At 35.5% G+C, this 19,858-nt stretch overlaps 1 protein-coding gene across 10 annotated transcripts in view; it reads left to right on the plus strand.

Annotated features, from left to right (window-relative positions):
* The window catches only part of LOC117212086, a 27,158-nt gene continuing 7,300 nt past the window's right edge, over positions 1 to 19,858 (plus strand). For 3 of the 10 annotated variants that reach the window (XM_033456571.1, XM_033456572.1, XM_033456565.1), the window contains exons 1-19: positions 1 to 136; positions 2,609 to 3,275; positions 6,118 to 6,302; positions 6,382 to 6,500; positions 6,633 to 6,840; positions 7,097 to 7,341; positions 7,587 to 8,145; positions 9,762 to 10,115; positions 10,300 to 10,356; positions 10,612 to 10,783; positions 11,148 to 11,375; positions 11,575 to 11,704; positions 17,152 to 17,297; positions 17,379 to 17,646; positions 17,766 to 17,909; positions 18,024 to 18,206; positions 18,504 to 18,758; positions 18,936 to 19,106; positions 19,449 to 19,635. In XM_033456571.1, the coding sequence (XP_033312462.1) occupies positions 3,109 to 3,275; positions 6,118 to 6,302; positions 6,382 to 6,500; positions 6,633 to 6,840; positions 7,097 to 7,341; positions 7,587 to 8,145; positions 9,762 to 10,115; positions 10,300 to 10,356; positions 10,612 to 10,783; positions 11,148 to 11,375; positions 11,575 to 11,704; positions 17,152 to 17,297; positions 17,379 to 17,646; positions 17,766 to 17,909; positions 18,024 to 18,206; positions 18,504 to 18,758; positions 18,936 to 19,106; positions 19,449 to 19,635 (3,778 nt within the window). In that variant the 5' untranslated portion in view covers positions 1 to 136; positions 2,609 to 3,108. Of the gene's footprint in view, positions 137 to 843; positions 1,195 to 2,608; positions 3,276 to 6,117; positions 6,303 to 6,381; positions 6,501 to 6,632; positions 6,841 to 7,096; positions 7,342 to 7,586; positions 8,146 to 9,761; positions 10,116 to 10,299; positions 10,357 to 10,611; positions 10,784 to 11,147; positions 11,376 to 11,574; positions 11,721 to 13,449; positions 16,403 to 17,151; positions 17,298 to 17,378; positions 17,647 to 17,765; positions 17,910 to 18,023; positions 18,207 to 18,503; positions 18,759 to 18,935; positions 19,107 to 19,448; positions 19,636 to 19,858 lie in introns of those variants that run through there. The other 7 variants (XM_033456574.1, XM_033456569.1, XM_033456570.1 and 4 more) reach the window with 7 other exon arrangements.

Genomic DNA, 19,858 nt, shown 5'->3' on the forward strand with positions numbered 1-19,858 from the left:
ACTATGGTTACGCCTCGGGATAGAGGTACGACAGCGACTACGACGGTGACGACGACGGCGACGACGGCGACGACGACGACGACGACGACGACGGCGACAACGACGGTGACAGCGATCACCCTGCATTTGTTTCACGGTGAGTTTAACGAAAGTTTAAATAATTGATTCGGTATAATTGATCAAATGCAAAAGGGGATAAAGGTGATAAAAGTGAAGACTTTGAAGAGAAAAGTGCATAAGCTGATTGAGTGAAAAGAAATGAAATAAGGTGTAAATTTTCGAAATTTTAGTAAAAATAGTTTGATCTTTGTGTGACATCCCTGTTTAAGTACTTGCTGATAGGACTAAAGTGGGGAGACACGTAATCGACATACAGTCCGAAGGAGAAATAATGAGAGAGAAGTAAACTGAGAGAGATAAAAAGAGAAAGAATAAGTGGGGATGAGGAAGAGGTGAGAAAGGAAAAAAATCGGGAGAATGAAGGAACAGGTGAGGGGTGGGCAGAGAAGTAGGAGTAGGAGTAAAACTCAGAGGAAGAAGAGGGGGAAAGGGCTGGTGTAGGGGTCGAAAGGAGGTGGACGAAGGGGAATGGGAAAACGCATACAGGGCTGTTCAGAGTAACATGGAGCGCATCGCGGGCGCAGCGAGAGAGGATATTGACATTTTCGGTCGAGGGGCGCGCATTCGTAGAAGAAGGGGTAGTGGGTAACGGGGCAGTCGCCTCTTTTACCCGATCCTGCAGTATCCATGACTACGCCGTCCGCGAGGATTTCGCGCGAAATACCGGAAATTTCGGACGCGTAATCTTTTATTTTAAATAGTCTGTCAGTGAATTGTCAGGTGTTTTAGATCCTGTTGAACGACGTCAGTCGTTAGGTCGACTATCGCTTATTGTTTGACAGGTGATCGTTTGCGAATCATTTGCTTTCGAAAAGGGTGGATACCGTGATCTCACACCCCGCTACTACGATCGCGGTAGCCCATCCCTTCTTTGATTCCGTCCCTAACCCCTTCTCATCCGTTCGTTTATCTTTCTATCTCCTACTACAGCATATATCCTTTTCTTCCTTCCTTCTCTATTCATTTCTCCCTTTTTTTCTTTCTCACTGTCATTCTACTTCCACCTTCTTTTACCGTCAAACATAGAACGTGTTCGACATCTTCCGCTGTGGCGAAGATACCGCCAATGCAATGGTGAGTTTTTTCTCGTGACTAAATCAAGTCGAAATACACGAACCTGTACAAATGAGTAGGCGACAAACGAGCGGACACAAGAAGATATGTGTACTTATTTATCTGGGCAGAGTAAATGTGTGAGAAAAAGAGACTGAGGAGGGAGAGGGGGAGCGAGAGTGGGGCGGTGGAGGGCGAGGAAGGAGAATCGTAAAAGGAGAAAGAACGAAAAGCATACGATAAAGTGTATTCAGAGGGTGTTCAGAAAATGAGAAAGGCTAAAAAGGACCTTGAATATAAGAGTTTCTTGTTGAAAGTTGAGGAACGAGGGGCGTTGATTAAACACCAAACAGCAAATGGGGATATCCTAGCTGGTGCAATGTTTACTCGAATTCCACAGTGAAATATCTTCGACTAGGCGGTGTCGGTCTTCCTTTATTATTCGATAACATGATTAGTTACTAGTTATAGTGACATGTGCTATTTATCGTTAATTGCGTAATGTTTTTAAATGTAATGTTAAATGTTAAATAGTTTCGAAATGATATTTTGAGAAGCATTTTCGATGGTTAATCAAGATTTACTTCGAGCTGTAGTGTCCTTTTTATTCATATCGTTAATTGTCATTCTATTTTGTTCCAACACTTATTTACCGGAATAACAGATACTAAATATATTCATCTAATGGTACATTTACCTAGCTGCTTTTAATTGTTCCTAGTAATTTCGCGATCTGTATTTTTATTCCTGTTTGCCGAAATGATTGCGTCGTATTGTATCAATGCCCAAAAGCTTGTATGTATATTGATATTTCGTCGTTTTTGAAGCAAAAATGGCGCTACTTGTTATTACAAATAGGTAGGTATAACTTTAATAGCGAACAGTATTGAGGTAAACCAATATTTATATACACAGGAAATAACGAATATAAGTATAACAGAGTAATGCGTATTATGTAGGTGAAAAGTCTGTATCGGTTCAGTAACCCTCTCGGCAACGCCACCCCTATTATTATCCGTAACACGTCCACGCAACACTTTGTTCCGCTTCATTCACCTCGCTAATGTCTGTGCCGTCGTATGACACTGTGTCATCGTAATTATTTTTTTTAAGTATCGAAATAATTTGAAGCAGAGAATATATCATCTTTTGCATATAATTTTTAAAGATATTTGACCAAATGCTTTTTTTTTATTAGTAATTATGTAACTGAATTGTAACATTACGCAATTTTACTATATTCTAATGTAAAGCTTGTTTCTCTCTCTCTGATACTGTCCAAAGAAACAATATCGGATTAAATAAACTTGAGATTAAAGTTAAAGGTGACTTGTGAGGCTGATGACCGACACAGAATCTTCTCCTTTTCTTCTCTTTTTTTGCTTGTTTCACTGACAATTTTTAAATTAATATGATACAATTATTATATTTCCAGCGATTATGTCAGGGGCAAGCTGATAAACTTTTGAACACCTGCAATGATGTGACAATAAAGGTATATTCTCCTACATCCTTTCTCATATCGCGGGGTATTGTCCCTGTTACACAGTGCTTCCCAGAATAGAACAAGAGAATGAAATAAAAATTATCATCAACTAAATCGATGATTAATGAAAACGGTGCCAAACGTCGATAGACAAGCCAATCAACGTGAATATACAGCATCTTGATATTCCGATAAACATCGATAATTAGGGAGCAAAAAAGGAACAACAAGAATAAGAAGAAACGAGGGGTTGACCACTGACTGCAAAACGCACACAACAGAACAGGTTGATTAAGATCAAATCTTAACGAAGGAAACGCAAACAGACAAGGAAAGCACAAAGAAGGAAGAAATAGTGGTAGTTGTTAAAAAAACAGTAAATTGATTATTCAAAGATTGCGTGAAAGAAGGAAGGATTACAGGTGGTATAAGAGAATAACAAGAATAGAATGGGCAATAAGTTGTCTTGCAGTTGTGCTCCTCTTATCAGAAAGGCTTATCGTTACGAGGATTCACCATGGCAGGCTGGCGCGAGGGGCGGAATGGGCGGCAGCGGAGGTCGCAGGGGTGACACTGGCCACTTGCTCAGGTGCGGAAGCTTAAGAGAAAGGAAGAGGTGCGCATACCATACCATTCAACCATTCAACCACTCCATTCGACTCCATTATCAGTCTTTACATTTTAGGAAGGTTACTTACTCATGAAAACACATTGCTCCTTCTCATTTAGCTTCCAACTCAATTATCTACATGTCCCCATATAACACATACATACACATTTCATCGAATGCACTATTACTTGTTTTCTCCTCAGGTAGAATATATTTATTCGAACTGTTTGCTTTTACATTGTCCTTTTTAAGAGAACTAATCATTATCTTTATTTCCCTGCTGTATCTATGTAGCAGTAGCGTGTACCTTTAGCCCATAATGCGCATACTGTTTCCTCAATTTGAATTTTAAATAAGAGCGCGCAATATTTCGTGAAACTGAAGATCTCTTTTCTCCTCTCTGATACTTGAAATATCCTCAAAGACTATCATCTATTGTAATAATGTTGATTAAATACGCGTTTAATTAAATTGTTCTACCTGAGATTTTCCTCTTTCCTTTTTTTCTTCGCTCTCTTCCATTCTTTTTTATTTCTTGTTTATTTGTCTTTTTACTGTTTTCTCTCTGACACGCACATATGTACCTATATTTACAATCATCTATATACGTATTTCGCATCAAATCACTTTCTCTTCCTTTCTCTCTATTCTGACTTCATTTTTTGATACATATCCTATTTTATCTATCCCTGATCTTCTGTCATTTAGTTGCCATATCGCCCATTGTTTTAGCTGAAATTCTACTTAATCATATTTCTATCTTTTCTAATATCGGAGACACAACATATGATTTTCTATTAAATTTAAAATTAATATCGTAACATAAATCTTTTGGAGGATTTTATAGCTATACATATAATAATTTGACAACTATGTCAGATCTTAAAAATGTATAATTCGTTTTTGAACATTGTTTAATCATATGCTGTGGTCAGTTATACATTTCTGTAGTTTTATTATGCTGAAAATTATTATATACTTTCAAACCAATATAATTCTAGAATTATTTAAAAATTCTAACCATAAATGTTATTGATACTCTGTTAATATGAGTAACACGTTCACTTTAGGATATACATGCTCTTATATGAGTTAATCTTTTCTTGCACTTTGTCCATTAAATTTCGTCATGCTTATATGACTGTAACACATTATCTGTTAAATTTAGGACTGTATTGCATGCACATTGCAATTTATGCAATTATATTTGATACAGTTATTATTGCATTCTATTTCAAAAGAAAGAAATCGTGTATAATAACGCTGCACAAAAATGATGATAGTGGGATCGCGATACGTTGTAAGTTTAATTTATACAACAAAACATGCACATTAGCTGATACTTTAATTATTTACGTTATTGACATGCATGTCTCTTCAAAAATGAATTGAAAATACAAATATGCATCTTGTACTCTTTAATTTCAGAACATAAGAAAAAGAAATGAAAAGCAAAAGGGAAACGACTAAATTAAAACCGTAAGAAGTGAGAAGAAACATTCATTGATATAGCCAACTCCAGAATAATATAGGGATGATATATAGAATATTATAGGGACGATATATAGAATATTATAGGGACGATTTAAATCTTGGACTGCGTTAAAGTTATTTGGAAATAAATATTTTCCTCACAGTCTTTTATTTACGATATTAAGTTTCTGTTATTGCCTGCTGAATAATACAGTTGAAGCTCAAGGACGCGAAAACTTCTATAACACTACAATTTCATTCTTTGCTTTCCGACCCGCTTTGGATATATAAACTTACTTTATCTCGAATTATTTGCCACGTGTTTAGGTGCGTTATTTTACCTGTATAATTCGGATTTAAACAAGGCCAACCTCTACAATTTGAAATTTATCTCTGTAAGTCTTAGATTTCTGTATCATGCGCGTATCCCTCACACCCAAGTTATATATAATATAAAGTAAATTATCATTTATTTTCGTAAATAAAAAATTCACCTTCGAAAATTAATCTTTTTTTTTCAAATTGTCACAATTTGAAAAATATTATTCCTTGCATGAAATTTCTTTAAGTTTGTTAAATTCCCGCTTGTTAAACTTTTCTTATTCGAAAAATTCGAAGCTTCTGTTTCTTTCCTTGAGATTCAACTTATTGAGATTCAACCGTAATTGTATTAGTAAAAGTTAATTAATTAGTAGTTACCGAGGATTAAGACATATCCTTTTAAAAAAGACAGAAAGAATTCGGAATAGACATCTATTTTTGTCTTTGTACACAAAAATGTCTTATATTATGTATTTCGACACTCGAAATGTATAAACTTTTTAGCTTCCTGCTAATTTCGCAATCGCGTTACATACATATATCTACTATATATCAAAATTCAATATTAAAATTCAAATATTTAAAAAAACGGAGTTTTCCTCACGATTAAATGCGAAGTGTAAGTCTGTATTCTGTAATAATTGATTAACGAAACGAAACAGATGTACACTCTGTACGATTATCTTTATTCAAACCGATCTGTTGAAATTTGTCAACGACATTCACCTGACATATTAGTTTGATTTCTTCCTTGTAAATTATTCATGTACTACCACGCGCTAAAAGGTGAAGCAGAAGATGAAGAAAAAGTAAGAAAAGAAGAACAAGTAGAAGAAGAGGAAGACAGAGAATAGAGAACGTTATTTACAATAGTAGTCATACCATGTGCTGAATAGATATTTCTACGCTGACTGATATTCAAACATCTTGTTCGTTTGAATTGTTTTTGTTCGTTTCCTTTCAGTAGTAATCCGTTCGATATATCCGTTCGATATATCCGCTCAACAAATGTTTTTACTGTGATCAATTACAATTTAGCAATAAAAATTTTTAGACTATGGGCCGAAGTGTTCCATGTAAGTGCCAGTGGAGCAGGGACTGTAAAGTGGCAGCAGGTCTCCGAGGATTTAGTTCCTGTAAATATCACATGCATTCAAGATTCGCCAGAATGTATTTTCCATATTACCGCATACAACAGTCAGGTGGACAAAATTTTGGATGTACGATTAGTTCAACCAGGTAAGATCATTACTTGATATCGTATGAAAGACGATAGACAGAAATGTAACTTATTAAAAGATAATTAATATTATTCTAGGCACACGTATCGGACAAGCATCAGAGTGTTTTGTTTACTGGAAAGATACAATGACCAACGATACGTGGGGATTGAATTTTACTTCTCCAATAGATGCTAAACAATTCAGAGAATGTTGCGTAAGTTTATAACGAATGTTCTTTTGTGCGGTACGCATGGAATCATTTTGGACATTTTCATAAGAACAGGGATCGGCATTAAGTTTCATGGTATTCGAGTCATTTACAGTCATTAGTTAATTTTTCGTACAGTCACCGTCGTTCAAGATTTCAAGGAAAGCGTCCTCTTCTTACTCGTTGAAGCTTGAACCACCTAACAAACAAAAGATCAAAACCCGGAGAAAGCCCTTATCGACACCGGCATCACCGAGTAGATCCAGGGAGCCTCAATGCACTTGTATGACCCCAGAACAACTTGCCAGGTTTCGAAGCCAAGAAGCTAGATATCGAGGCTTTTGTGGTACGATATATTTGTTAAGTTGTATATTAATATATACGTAAATTAATTTCAAGATTGCATAATAGACAAGTAATCTACGGGAACGAAAAATTTAACATACTTGTGTTTATGTAGAGGCGCGCATGTTTAATAGATTATTAAGTTAATTATTTATATGCTGACACTGAGCTATCTACTTAAACGTCAATTTGCATTCCGATTTTTTACATGATATATTTCTGTTTATTTTACTGTTATTCTGTTATACATAATCCAGGTACTTCTACGCTTCCGCGAACTATGGCAAGATCCACGGAAGTTGAAATGACACCAGCTCGTGATAAAATAACTGCAGCAACATCCAGTGCGTCCCTCTACGACAACGTTAACAATGCGAATGTAACGCCAGGAAAAACACCGAAAACAGGCGAATCAAAGCAAAAGGAGAAACAAAATGAAACCTGTCAAACTACACCAAAGACGGCAAACGTAGGAATCGAAACAGTCACCGTTGGGTCACAGGTAAGTTGTACAATCATTATCTATGTGTATATTCTTATACGTATATAGAATGTGTAACATCGTAACATATATGTACATTAAAGTTAACATTCGATTCAAACTAACGATAACTAACAAAATGAAGTAACTACTTATAAGTAAGTAAGAAAGTAAGTAAGTAAGTAATGTACGAGTAAGCATAAAAGTAAGTGAAATATAAAAGAAAGTTAGAAGAATAAGTTGTTTCTGCTTGATCTGAATTACAGATCGATAGCCCGGAAGAAAAAGGCGCTGCAGTTTCTCCGAAGAAAGGTCAGAAGCAAAGTCAAGATTCGTCTACTCAACAAAATAGTACTGAAATGCTAAAATCAGAGGGTACACAAGCCGGTGGTACTTTACAAAATAAATCTTTACGAAAAGAGCAATTACATCATACAAAGTCTGCTGATTATACAGACTTGGAAATACAAAATGGCAATATCTTCAACATAGTGAACAATAATCACAGTGGAAAGAAATCAAAAAGTAAGAGTACCGATGATATGAGAATTGAAAATGCACAGAACGGTGGAATTAGTTTAGATTCGAATACCTTGAAAAGAATGCTGAAACCAATGTCGAGTATCGATAGTCCTGTTACATCCCCAGAGATGACCAGAAAGAGGCACAGCCATCATAATTATCATTACCACCCAAGCAATAACAATCAGAAATACGTTATGCAAGAGACTGAAAATGAAAATTGTGCTCATCTATATCGAGCACCATATAATAACAAGTTCCAGGCATCTAGGAGCGTGCATGACATGGGACGTCAGTACACTGGTACATACGATAACAATTTCATTTACGGTCCGATACATGCATTTTTTTTCACTTTTGTTCTCTCGGATTTTAGTTATATTTTTTTATTTAACTCGTTCCATTTACAATTTGGAACTTAGTGGGACACGAAATTCCTTTTTACACATATACATACATTCATAAATGCACGAGCGTATGTAATTATTTATAATAATATGAAACTAGAATTTCGGTGATCTTTCAATCTCTTATCTTATCATTTTCTTTCCAAAAAATATCTTATTTACTATTGCGAATATATGAAACTTCTATTCTTTGGACTGTTTGCACGTTATTTATTTATATGGATACATATATATATATATATATATATATATATGTATATATATATATATGTATATATATAAATATATATATATACATATATATATACATATATATATATATACATATATATATATAAATATATATATATACATATATATATATAAATATATATAAATATATATATATATATATATATATATATATCTGTTAGAAAAGAAGTATCTCTATCGCGTATTAATTTAATAGCGTAATTTTTATTTCACACTCAAAATAACGATATTATGTATAACTATATTTAAATGCATTACTTATGTACTTATTACTTATTTCATTTAATTGAAAAAATCCATATTTTTGTAAATGATTATTCATTAACAAGAGTATAGTGTCAAGTGCAATTGTTAAACATTATTGTATAATATATAGTATAAGACTATGTTTACAGTAGATGCGCGTTTTGATGAACCGTTATTTTGACGAATGAAACATCTGAAAACCGAAATGCATACACTCGTAAGAATCTACATATATATATACATACATAATTACATATATACATGTATACTTATGAACATACATCCATACATGTTCCCTTGCTTTAACGTATCGAATCCGCCATAACATGCATGCACTGTAATGATAGGCTTAGGACCGGTGCAGACAAGTGGTTTGTGGCAACGTCACCACTGCGCCGCTACAATTTGCTGTCGCTTTCGTCCGTCGAATAATGTTATTCTATAACACAGCGGCAAATCACCACGGCGGTGACGTTATCGCAAACCGTTCGCTTGCACCGGGGTCTTAAGGAGAGAAAACTGGCAAAAGAAATGTATTCGTACATAAGCATCCCTGTTTGAAAAGCAATATTGTGTTGACAGAAATTAACTCTGTAAAAATTTTTGAACAAGTAAAAGTGACCAAATAACGGTTCTTTTTATTGGTCGCGACACATACACACGTACACATTTACATACTGTGTTATGTGTTGCGTGTTGCGCAAAAAAAATTCATTAAATCTTAATAAACTAGCGGAATTGACCTGAATGCTGTTGACATCGACTGATTCTATGAACTACGCGTACTAGTCTTCAGCTAGTATCGTATTGTTCTAAGTGCTAAAAAAAATTGCATTGCATATTCTATAAATAAATAAAGGGGTGCGTAGTTGATTAACAGGGATGCATGGCGCATGTCAACTTACACCATCGAATGAACGTGAACGCAAAAAAGTAACGATTCTTTACGTTCGACAGCTGAATACAAACATCACACCGTTTCCAATTCCTGCATGAAGCACCTGTTTGTCGTAGGCAGCAGAGCCAGGACCTATTTAGATTCGGAACGTAATCGATGCACAGGTGATATGTCGCCGCCATCGGATAATGTCATCTTCGATAATCAGTGTTACGCGACCACGCCAAGTTCGTCGAATGGAAACTCGGATATGGAACAACCGACTCACTGCAGTTCGCGTCGTTGCAATGGTGGTCAGGCGTATCAACAACAAAACATGCAATCTGTATCAACACCTGGTAGTCCAACTAGTAGGCTTCTTCTCGAATATGAGATGCATTTGAGGAACACTTTGGCCAAGGGTATGGATGCCGAAAGCTACAGCTTACGTACTTTTGAGGCCTTGCTAACGCAAAGCATGGAAGATTTAGGTGAGTAGTAAACCTATTTCTCAAATTATCGACAAATTTCATCTGTATTATGTACATGCATTCTTTCCTTCCTTTTCCACTTTTTATTTGTTTCCTCTCCTTTCCTTTCATTACCTTCACTTTGTATGCCTTCTTTGTTTCCTCTATTCCTTTTTCTATACTAAACCGAGCGTCAATGTTGCAGAATTTGCGAAAAATATACCGTTGAACATTCAACGTACACCTCACGTTTCACGAAGACGTAAGTTTTATTAAGTATCTTGTTTATTCCTCTTAAAAGTCTTCGTACACATATACTCCAAACTCTACTACACATTACTCGACTTGTTGATTCTGTCGTATTACTTATCCGTATTTAGTAATTAAAAGATAATGAATGAAAAGTTGAGGAAATCTTTCGGCAATCAATAAATTTCGTTCAAAGATGAAATTTATCGTTTCATTTTCAAGCAATGTATTTTCTCTATGTCTAACGCATTCTTCGGTATTTTCACAGGTCCCGGTTCCAATAAATCGTCAACGTTACCACTATCGTACCGTTATTGCAATGAAAGACAAAATAGTAAAGATAGGGACGGTTACTACAGCGATCGTAATGAAATGATTAGGGAGAAAAGAGACAGAGAAATTGACCGAGATCGTGGATATCTTAGTGATTATAATTCTAGGTAAATTGTTGCTTTTGTCTTTTAAATGATCAAACTAATAAGAAAGTAGAGAATCAGTAAAAAGTAAAAAATTTGGAAGAATTTCATCTTTTAAGAAAATAGAATTTTATTTCGTTACTTTAAATTTGCTTTTGTCAGCAAATAGATGTCATCTTATTAATTCTTTTCCGAAGAAAACATAAAAGACGATAATCATTTAAGAATACTAGTTTAAATATATATTAAATATTAATATTGTTTAATAGTATATTCTACATATATAATGTACGTTTTCGCGTTAACAGCTTTTGATTATTTTCGAAATAATGAACAACGTAACCAGGATAGTATACTCGTAGATACATAAAAATGCTGAAATTTTAAGATGTACCAGCTGCGTTGGAGAGTCTGCACGTGCACAATGGTTTCGCCATTCTGATGGATGGCAGTCTGGTAGTTCGACACTTGGCTCTGGTGCTTCTAGTTCTATGAATCCAAGTTACGTGGGACATAAACGAGATTCTCCTTGGGATTCCTTACCATCGCTAAGACACGAGGGCAGCCTTAACGATAGCGGATATAAATCAAATCGAACTGATTCTTTAGAACAAAGGTGAATAATTTGCAACAAAACATTTAACTAACCATATAATTGTAAAGCTATGTTTCTGATCATAAATTAAAATCTACGCAATAGATATGAATTCTAAGACGTTTATTCTATTCATTTTGACAATGCATACGTGCCTCTTTGCGCCAAATCTTTAAGATATAACACTTTGTGTGTGTGTTTGCTTTTTCGAATTTTGCAGAGGAACTTTTGATAGACAAGACAGCGTGAGATCGGATTATATGTCCGATCGGGATGGCAGATATGGAATTGTTCAACAAGCTTCACTGGAGAGCACAGACTCGAGAATTTGCTACTTGACGTCCTCAGAGGTGAGTCCCCTAAGTAGTTGTCGACCTTATCACCCTTTTATATCAATATCCCACTTCAACAGTTCACTATTGCTTCACTTAGCTGCACTTTATAAGGTAAAAATATAAACGCAGATACTTGATTAATAACAAACTGACAACAGACAAATAAAATACAATAATTATATCGAGTTAAATTTTATGCAATCAAAAAGGATGATTCGTTTATCGAAAATTTTCGTTACACTGTGATAGAATAGATTGACATATAGTGTTTACAAGCCTGTGTGTGCGTGTACGCGCGCGCGCGCGCGCGCGTGTGTGTGTGTATATGTATATATACAGTAATTTCAAAAAGATAGATATATTTATTAAAAACTATAAATCGTATAATTGGAGTAAAGTAAAGAACAGTTCCCTGTCTCGAATCGGATAATACTCATTATCGATATTCTTTGAAAGTCATTCATTTTTCTCCTTGCGTATTTCATTTATATAAATTTGATCTACGTGTAGATAATAAATGATCACATTTTCACGATATTGTATCGGTTGTTGTTCATAATCTGATCATAAAATAAATATAATACGTGTGAATGAATGTATTTTTATAGTGACCAGTTAGAGAGAATGATACGTACTAAAAAAATACGTATCTATTCGTTAAACGTCGATAACCTACTGACCCTGCCTACACATGCTTTGCACGAGTCACCTTTCAGCCTATTTCTATGCATCGTACTTGAACATTGATGGTACACAATGTCGCTTCTTTCCCTTCTTTTATTACTTCGTACTACGATATAACACGATAGAACACAATATAATATGATACATCAGTTTTAGATGAATAGAAAGATGAAAAGAAAGTAACAGATAGGGATTAATTTTGTATTGCTTTGTTAGGAACATGTATTCGAGTTACATATGATTTCTTCCTTTCATTATATCATCATCCTAAATGGCATACTCATATAGAAAAACATTCATTTATATATGTAGATGATGTATATAACATAAATTGATGTTTAATGGAAAAATTTAAAAGAGAAAAGCGGAGGAAGTGGACTGATTATATATTTAAATAGCTTTTCGAATACCTTCAACGTTATTTTGCCTTCGTACTTATTACAACCGCCAAATTAAACGTTATTATCTCGGATTTTATTTCAGGCGTGTGTGTATGTAAAGTAAATATATATGTATTACCTACACCTAGAGATTGATAACGCAAGCATGTCAAAACAAGACTATAATTTTTTTAATATCGATAATTACAATTGATTATGTTGCATCGTATTTGATGCTTCTTCTTCGTAAAATGCGCAAAGGAGAGCACCGCTATTTTCGGAACGTATTCTTTACTTGATTAAAAGTTGTAGAAGTAGTAGCAGCAACGATAATGGCGGCAATAGCAACGATATCAGAAACGGTAGCAACAGTAGCAACAACAGCAGCTAGTACCGATATCTACGACTCATTTTTCCCTACAGACTACTTTCCACTGCGCTTTCCCACCCGCTTTCTGTGCTGTCACCCATTTTCCCACTCCAAACCCCGACGGTTCCGGCCTCTTCGCATTCCCTTGCCAACTTTTCCTTCCCCTACTTCTACTGCTATCCCTACTACTCCGAGTAGCCTGACTACTCTGACTACCCCGACTACCCCGACTACCTTGACTACCCCGACTACCCCGCTTACCCCGGCCCCCATTTGGCCTCCACAGAACGAGCGAGCGAGCGAGGTATTGATTCCCCTCGCGGTAGCAGCTCCACTTCTCTGTTCTCCAGCGCCCCAGTCGGGAGCAACTCACGTTCGTGGCTGCGGCCCACTAATTCACTGCTCGTTCGCGTAAAGTCAAGAAGTGAGCTCGATCATTATCGAGCTCAGCGAATAAGCTCAGAGAAATCAGGATCGATTTCTCTGGTCACTAAAGTGGTCATTTCGTTTGCTCGCTAACAATTAGCGGTCGGTTCTCCAAGATTCGGAGGACCAATACCGTCTGGAGTCTGTCCAACGGAATATCACGCGCATTTCACAATGAATGGAGATACTAGTGACACTTCTGAAGATTGGCCGTACACGCAAAGTTCTGTTATCATACGTTGTTGAACAGGAAAACGTTTCGGTTACTCGCACAAGATCCAAATCGGTAGTGAACAAATAAGATTTTCTCAGAAAAATATCCGAACCCGCGGTTTGCTGTGTAGCACCTACACAACTACACAGCTACACACCGAACAACTCCACTAGAAGAACTGCGACGGACAAGAATATTTTCGTTGGTACCTCGTATAGAAATTTTCCTTCTGGAAGAATCACATTTAAAACAATCGTTCGACACGTGCGGGCTCACGTGCTGTTGACAAAGAACAACTACACATCAAGTTCTTCGACTAGTTTTAGTTATTCATACATACATTGAATGATTAGATACCTGGTATATTTATTACTTTGATTTACCTGCTCCGTTTCGCTTAGCAACGATTTTCCAAAATAGTTGATACATAGATTTATAAGTTAGAGAAATTAGAGAAATTAGAAAAGCAGGTAATGAGCTAACAAACAAACTCATTCTAACAAATGTTGTTCTGAAGTACAAAGAAAAAGAAGAGTTGAGTTGGAAAAGAGAAGAAGTGTAGAAGAGAAATATGGATATGTATAAAGAATACATAAAAAGGATAACGGAAAGGCAACAGATGTATGCGGATGAAAATAGAAAAGAAGAATAATTTCGAAAAGAAATAGAAATTTTTAAACTGAGATACGGTATTTGGTGTTCGAATAGAATATCTGTATGTATATATAAAACGCTAAAGAGAACGTGATATTGAGAAATGCAACATATTTTTATACAGAGAGTTCGTTTCTATGCATATATTGCAAAAGTATTCTATATATTTACCTTTGAAACCTATCCACTTACCAAGAAAAAGGAACATTTTTAGAATAATCCTTTCGGTTTATTAATCAACCCCGGAATTTGATTATCGCTTCTTAAAAAAGATCGATGAAAGTATTAGAAGAAAGAAAAGTCTTATTCAAGAGAGAAAAGAGCAGGGAGAGAGAAAGAGAGAGGGAACGTTTCTTTCTGCATGTACCTTGAAAAATAAAATCAAATGGAAGGATGAAATGGGCATCCCTGTTGAAACATATGCATATTAAAAAAACACATAAAGTACAAGTTTACGGTATATCCGCGAAATTGTCGATTTTCTAAAACAGATTCTTTCTAGTTTTACGAAACAGAAAATCACATAAAAAGGATCCTAGTAGTGATCTGTATAGTGCAAAAGCAGTTTGCCTTAAGTAGAGATTATAAATGTACAAATAATCGGAAGATTTTCATCTTACAACGGTGGTATTATAATATTTTCTCCTATGTAATGAAAACGTAGCGACAAGATTGCTTCTGTCCTTCGTGACAAATATCAAATATATTGTTATAAGGTGTAAAATATTGAAATCGATTAGGGGGATTTGCTTCTTTTATTTTCGTCGTTTCTATTGTCTTTTCTCTACATGGCTACGTGGCTCTTACAGGCTTTTGGACTAATGGTTAAAAAGCTCTTTCTGTCAGAGCGATAATCTAATGCTCACAGAAAATGCACAATGCACGACGACTGTGCCTATTTTATTTTGTATGCACATTCGTAATTAACATTTTACATCTATTCAGGAAACTGTTGGAGCCATACGCTGTCACTTTTACTAAAAAGATTGTCCAAATTTTCAACCGAAGGGAAGAATTTATGCCTTAAGCATCGAGTTTCAAGATAACAAGGTGATCAGTTCTTACAATGATTAACGCAACGTTTGCCAATCAAATAATATTCTTTCATGTTTAGAATCGTAAAAGAGAAACGCGATACGAAATGTTCTATAGAAGGATGCTTTTAGACATGTTCGAGCTTGAATCAAATTAACAAAGGAATCCAAATCGAACGGAATCTTTCAAATCTACGATTGAACGACACGTTGTCTATTCTTCCACCGTCCAAACGACAATAAAGGCATCGATGGGGAAAAAGAACGAACAGGTCGAGGTGAACACGATGATTTTGACGAATTCGAATCAGAGTTACTCTTGCTTACTAACTGTTTAGGAAAAGCTGGTTCGTTTTCTGTCGTTGATTCGTCCATCTGAAATCTTTTGATTCGGTTCAGCAAAAGCATCAACGTAATCAAGTATATACGATAATGGTAGAACCGAGATGGTCGATCAAGTGCATGAATAGTACCTTAAATCTGTTGAATCCGAGCAGCAGCTACACAGATTTGAAAACACTTCACAAAAAACATTGCAGAAAGTACTTTTGCCTTTGCAAAAGGCACACCATCAGCGTAATATGTATCAATGAAACGAGAAAATTGTATTGGTTTAATTACAAGAACGTTCGAGAAAAAGTCAACTTTGGTCTCGGTGACGGTTACTACTACAAGTTGCTTAGGATCATTAACGGTGCTTTGAACACTTGGGCTCAGCATTACATCCACGGTCTCAGCATTGCCCGCAAAGAGATCATGTTCAAGATAAACGGCACCGCCAAGAAAAATATGAAGCTCCTGAAGGAAGGTTGCTACTGTCATTACCATCCGCATATGACAGCGGATGCTTGCAACGCCGACTTTCTAAAAAAAGTCGTAAGTTTTTGGGCTGGTGAAGGCTTTTGGGGATTACGCGAAAAGCTTCGCGGTATGACAAATTATGCTAAAAAGGTAGAGACACCAGAGTTTCCGCGTTATTATTATAATCTTGTTTTCATTAGTACCTATTATTGTTATCGTAGCTGTTACCGTTATCGTTACTGTTATACCGTCGTTATTACCGTTACCATTATCGTTGCTGTTACCTTTACCGATATATCGTTACGAGAATCAATAACTATGTATACCGACGTTGATACACCGCAGTTACTGTATTTTTACCGTATCTTTACTCATTTTTTCCACAATGTATCGTTGTATACGATCATTTTTTATATTTAAATAAATATGCTAATACGTAAAACGGTAGAACATATAAAGTAAGTATATAGCACAAGTATCAACATTTCTGATATGTTAATATTCGTAATTGGTGTATAATATCATTTTTATTCTTACATGAGAAGCATCAGTTCTTATGCTCGTCACATGTTCTACACATCCTTTTGCTGTTTCTTCTTTTTCTTTATCACTTGCTCTTTTCATCGTCTTTTCTACACACATACACACACACATAGATCCTGATTATTCTGTTCCAGTTTGAGAAATTGTTTACGTTTGATTATACGCCAACCCTACTTGGATTGCACTTACGATCGTAATAAAAATTATGTTTATAAATATATATAGTTCAGAAAACGTCCACTTAATATTGTACATTTGAGATTGAAAACGATGTATATACATACTTTCTTGTCATTCCTTTTCATTGAAGTGGAGAAAGTGGACAAATCAGATAGTAATATTGGTAAATGTTGTAGATGTCAGACGATGATAAAATGTCGCTAACTACTGCCGTTAGCGATGACGACGATGGTGAAAGTGTCATAAATTCTCCATATCGAGGAAAACAGACTGGTACCGCTGCAGCTTCGTTCAATTGCACGGGAGCAGTTCGAAAAGCTGGGTAAGCGGAAAGAAGAGCTTTGTAATAGAGAAACATACATTAAGTTTCTAACGTAAATTTAACACAAATATCAAATTGCAGATTTTTAAGCGTGAAAAAATGGCTGTTACGAAAGAAGCATCAAATCGAGTTGGCGAGGAAGAGGGGTTGGAAAGGTTATTGGGTTTGCTTAAAGGGAACTACCCTTCTCTTCTATCCTTGTGATTCGCAAGAAAGTAGAGCCATGGAGGCAGCACCAAAACACTTGATTATAGTCGATGGTGCAATAATGCAACCAATTCCGGAACATCCAAAACGGGATTACATATTTTGCTTGAGCACCGCATTCGGCGATGCTTATTTATTCCAGGTAAGCGCGTATTGCGAAACCATTACGAATTATCGTGTCATACATTGGATAATACAGTTTCTATCGATATATATTGCTCGATTATCAATCGTAAGTCCTTTCTTACTTTTATATACTAGGCACCATGTCAAGTGGAACTCGAAAACTGGGTGAACAGCATACATTCAGCATGTGCCGCTGCGTTTGCACGTCATCGTGGTAAAACCGGAACCCTTCATTTATTGCAAGAAGAAATATTTCGCTTAGAGAAAGCGATAGAATCGGTAAGCGGACCGGATATAGCTATGTATTACTTTGCTTTAATTTATGTTCCTTCTGACTATCAAGCGGAAGAGTTGGGGAAAATCGTTTAAACGTCTCTATCGTCTTTTTTTTAGGATCATAAACTAAAACACATGGCGGATCTTCAGCAGTCTGTTGTATCCGATGTAGAAACAAAACAGCAGATTAATAATCAAATTGTTCAATGGGAAGAAAATTTGGAGCGACTTCATTGTGAGCAATTCCGACTAAGATGCTATATGGCGAGTTTACAGAGTGGCGAATTACCAAACCCAAAGGTTTGTATCTGTATATTGATTTAAGCATAATAAAATTTTAATAAATGTAATGACTAAATGAAATTTTCGACTATGATACGCAAATAGTCTGTAAAACATCCTTGTGTGTTACGTTAACGTGCATAATTTATACTCATTATAGACCGTATAGAGAATCGGAAACTTGTATCGACCACCGTGAACCGCAAATAGAATCTTGTAAAACTTCAACGAGCCAGTTTCCGCTAGATTAGTAGGGGCAGCCGATAATTCCGATACGAGAATCACCTCGATTCAAATCTTTTATTTTCTCCGCAGAGTTTATTGACGCACGTATCTCGTGCTACGAAGCAAACATTAAACAAATTAGGAGTCTTTACCGTATCGTCGTTTCATGCTTTTATTTGCGCACGAAGTCCTTCGTTGCTGAATAATCTACTAGCAGGACGAGGAGCTACCAAGAGAAGACCACCGTTACTATCGAGATCCAATAGTGGATCGAGTAGGAGATCCCTTCAAATATCGTCTAGAGATGATGAGAAAACCGTGAAGGTGTATGTACCGGAAAATCAGGTAAGCGACCCTAATTATTGTTTGTGATATTATATTTAAAAGTATACCAATCTATCTATGAATGTTCGTAATTGAAATAGTTAGAAAGAATATAAAATTGTAACGGTAACTTTGTACAATTGACATCATCAAAATTAAGATAATTTCTTTCACATTTATCTACGTTTCTATTTTCAGCTGGTATCCGTCTTTGTGCGTGACGCTATGACAGTAGAGGAATTCCTTGCGAGTGCTTGCAACAGGAAAAACCTTAATCCGATGGAACATTTCGTTCGTGTAAAAAAACGACGCGACATGGAAGATCATAATTATTTTGTACCACATAGAACGGACATGATAGAAACTTATGTAAGTATTAATGTCGTGTTATATGTTACGAATTAAACCGTTCACTTATTTGTCGATATTTCCTTGGTCTAATTGAACTGACGTAATCATTTTCTAGTAATTTATTATACATATAATATATATATTCTTACTGCAAAATTCTCTATCGAGAAGTTTGATTTCGAACATTTTTATTTATATGAAAGGCTATCCCTTTGTTTTATTGTTACTAGAAATAAAGTACTATCTGATTTATAATAATGACTAATTATTAATTACTAATTGCGAGGCTATTGTAAACGAAGAATAAATGAAGTAATTACATATTTATAGCATATCTAAGTAAATATACATATATTTCAGTTGCACACTCATGAGATCGTTGAAGTTTGCGCAAAAATCTTATATCAAGTAGAGCTACAGAGGAATACTCTTGAACAAATGTGGGGCTTTTCGGTGGAGGCAGAATTAATTGAGAATTCTGATCGGCAGGATGAATTGTGTTGTTACGTTAGCAGGGTTGAAGATAAGAGCGTCGCAATGCAAAATGGTAAGTAAAACGATGCACGCATTTTTCAAACTGATTATCATTGTGAGTTATGTTATAATTGTTATAAATCAAGATTTCTACTAGTATAAACATTAACGATATGGAAATTAAATCAATCAACTATTTATTTTTATTCGTTTAGCATAATAAACACGTATACTCGTAAACTCGAACTTAATATATCATTCTTCAGAGGAAAATTCGATAAAATTGCACGTTCGCA

Source organism: Bombus bifarius, unplaced genomic scaffold (assembly GCF_011952205.1).
Source record: "Bombus bifarius isolate JDL3187 unplaced genomic scaffold, Bbif_JDL3187 scf7180000008274, whole genome shotgun sequence".
Taxonomy (NCBI): domain Eukaryota; kingdom Metazoa; phylum Arthropoda; class Insecta; order Hymenoptera; family Apidae; genus Bombus; species Bombus bifarius.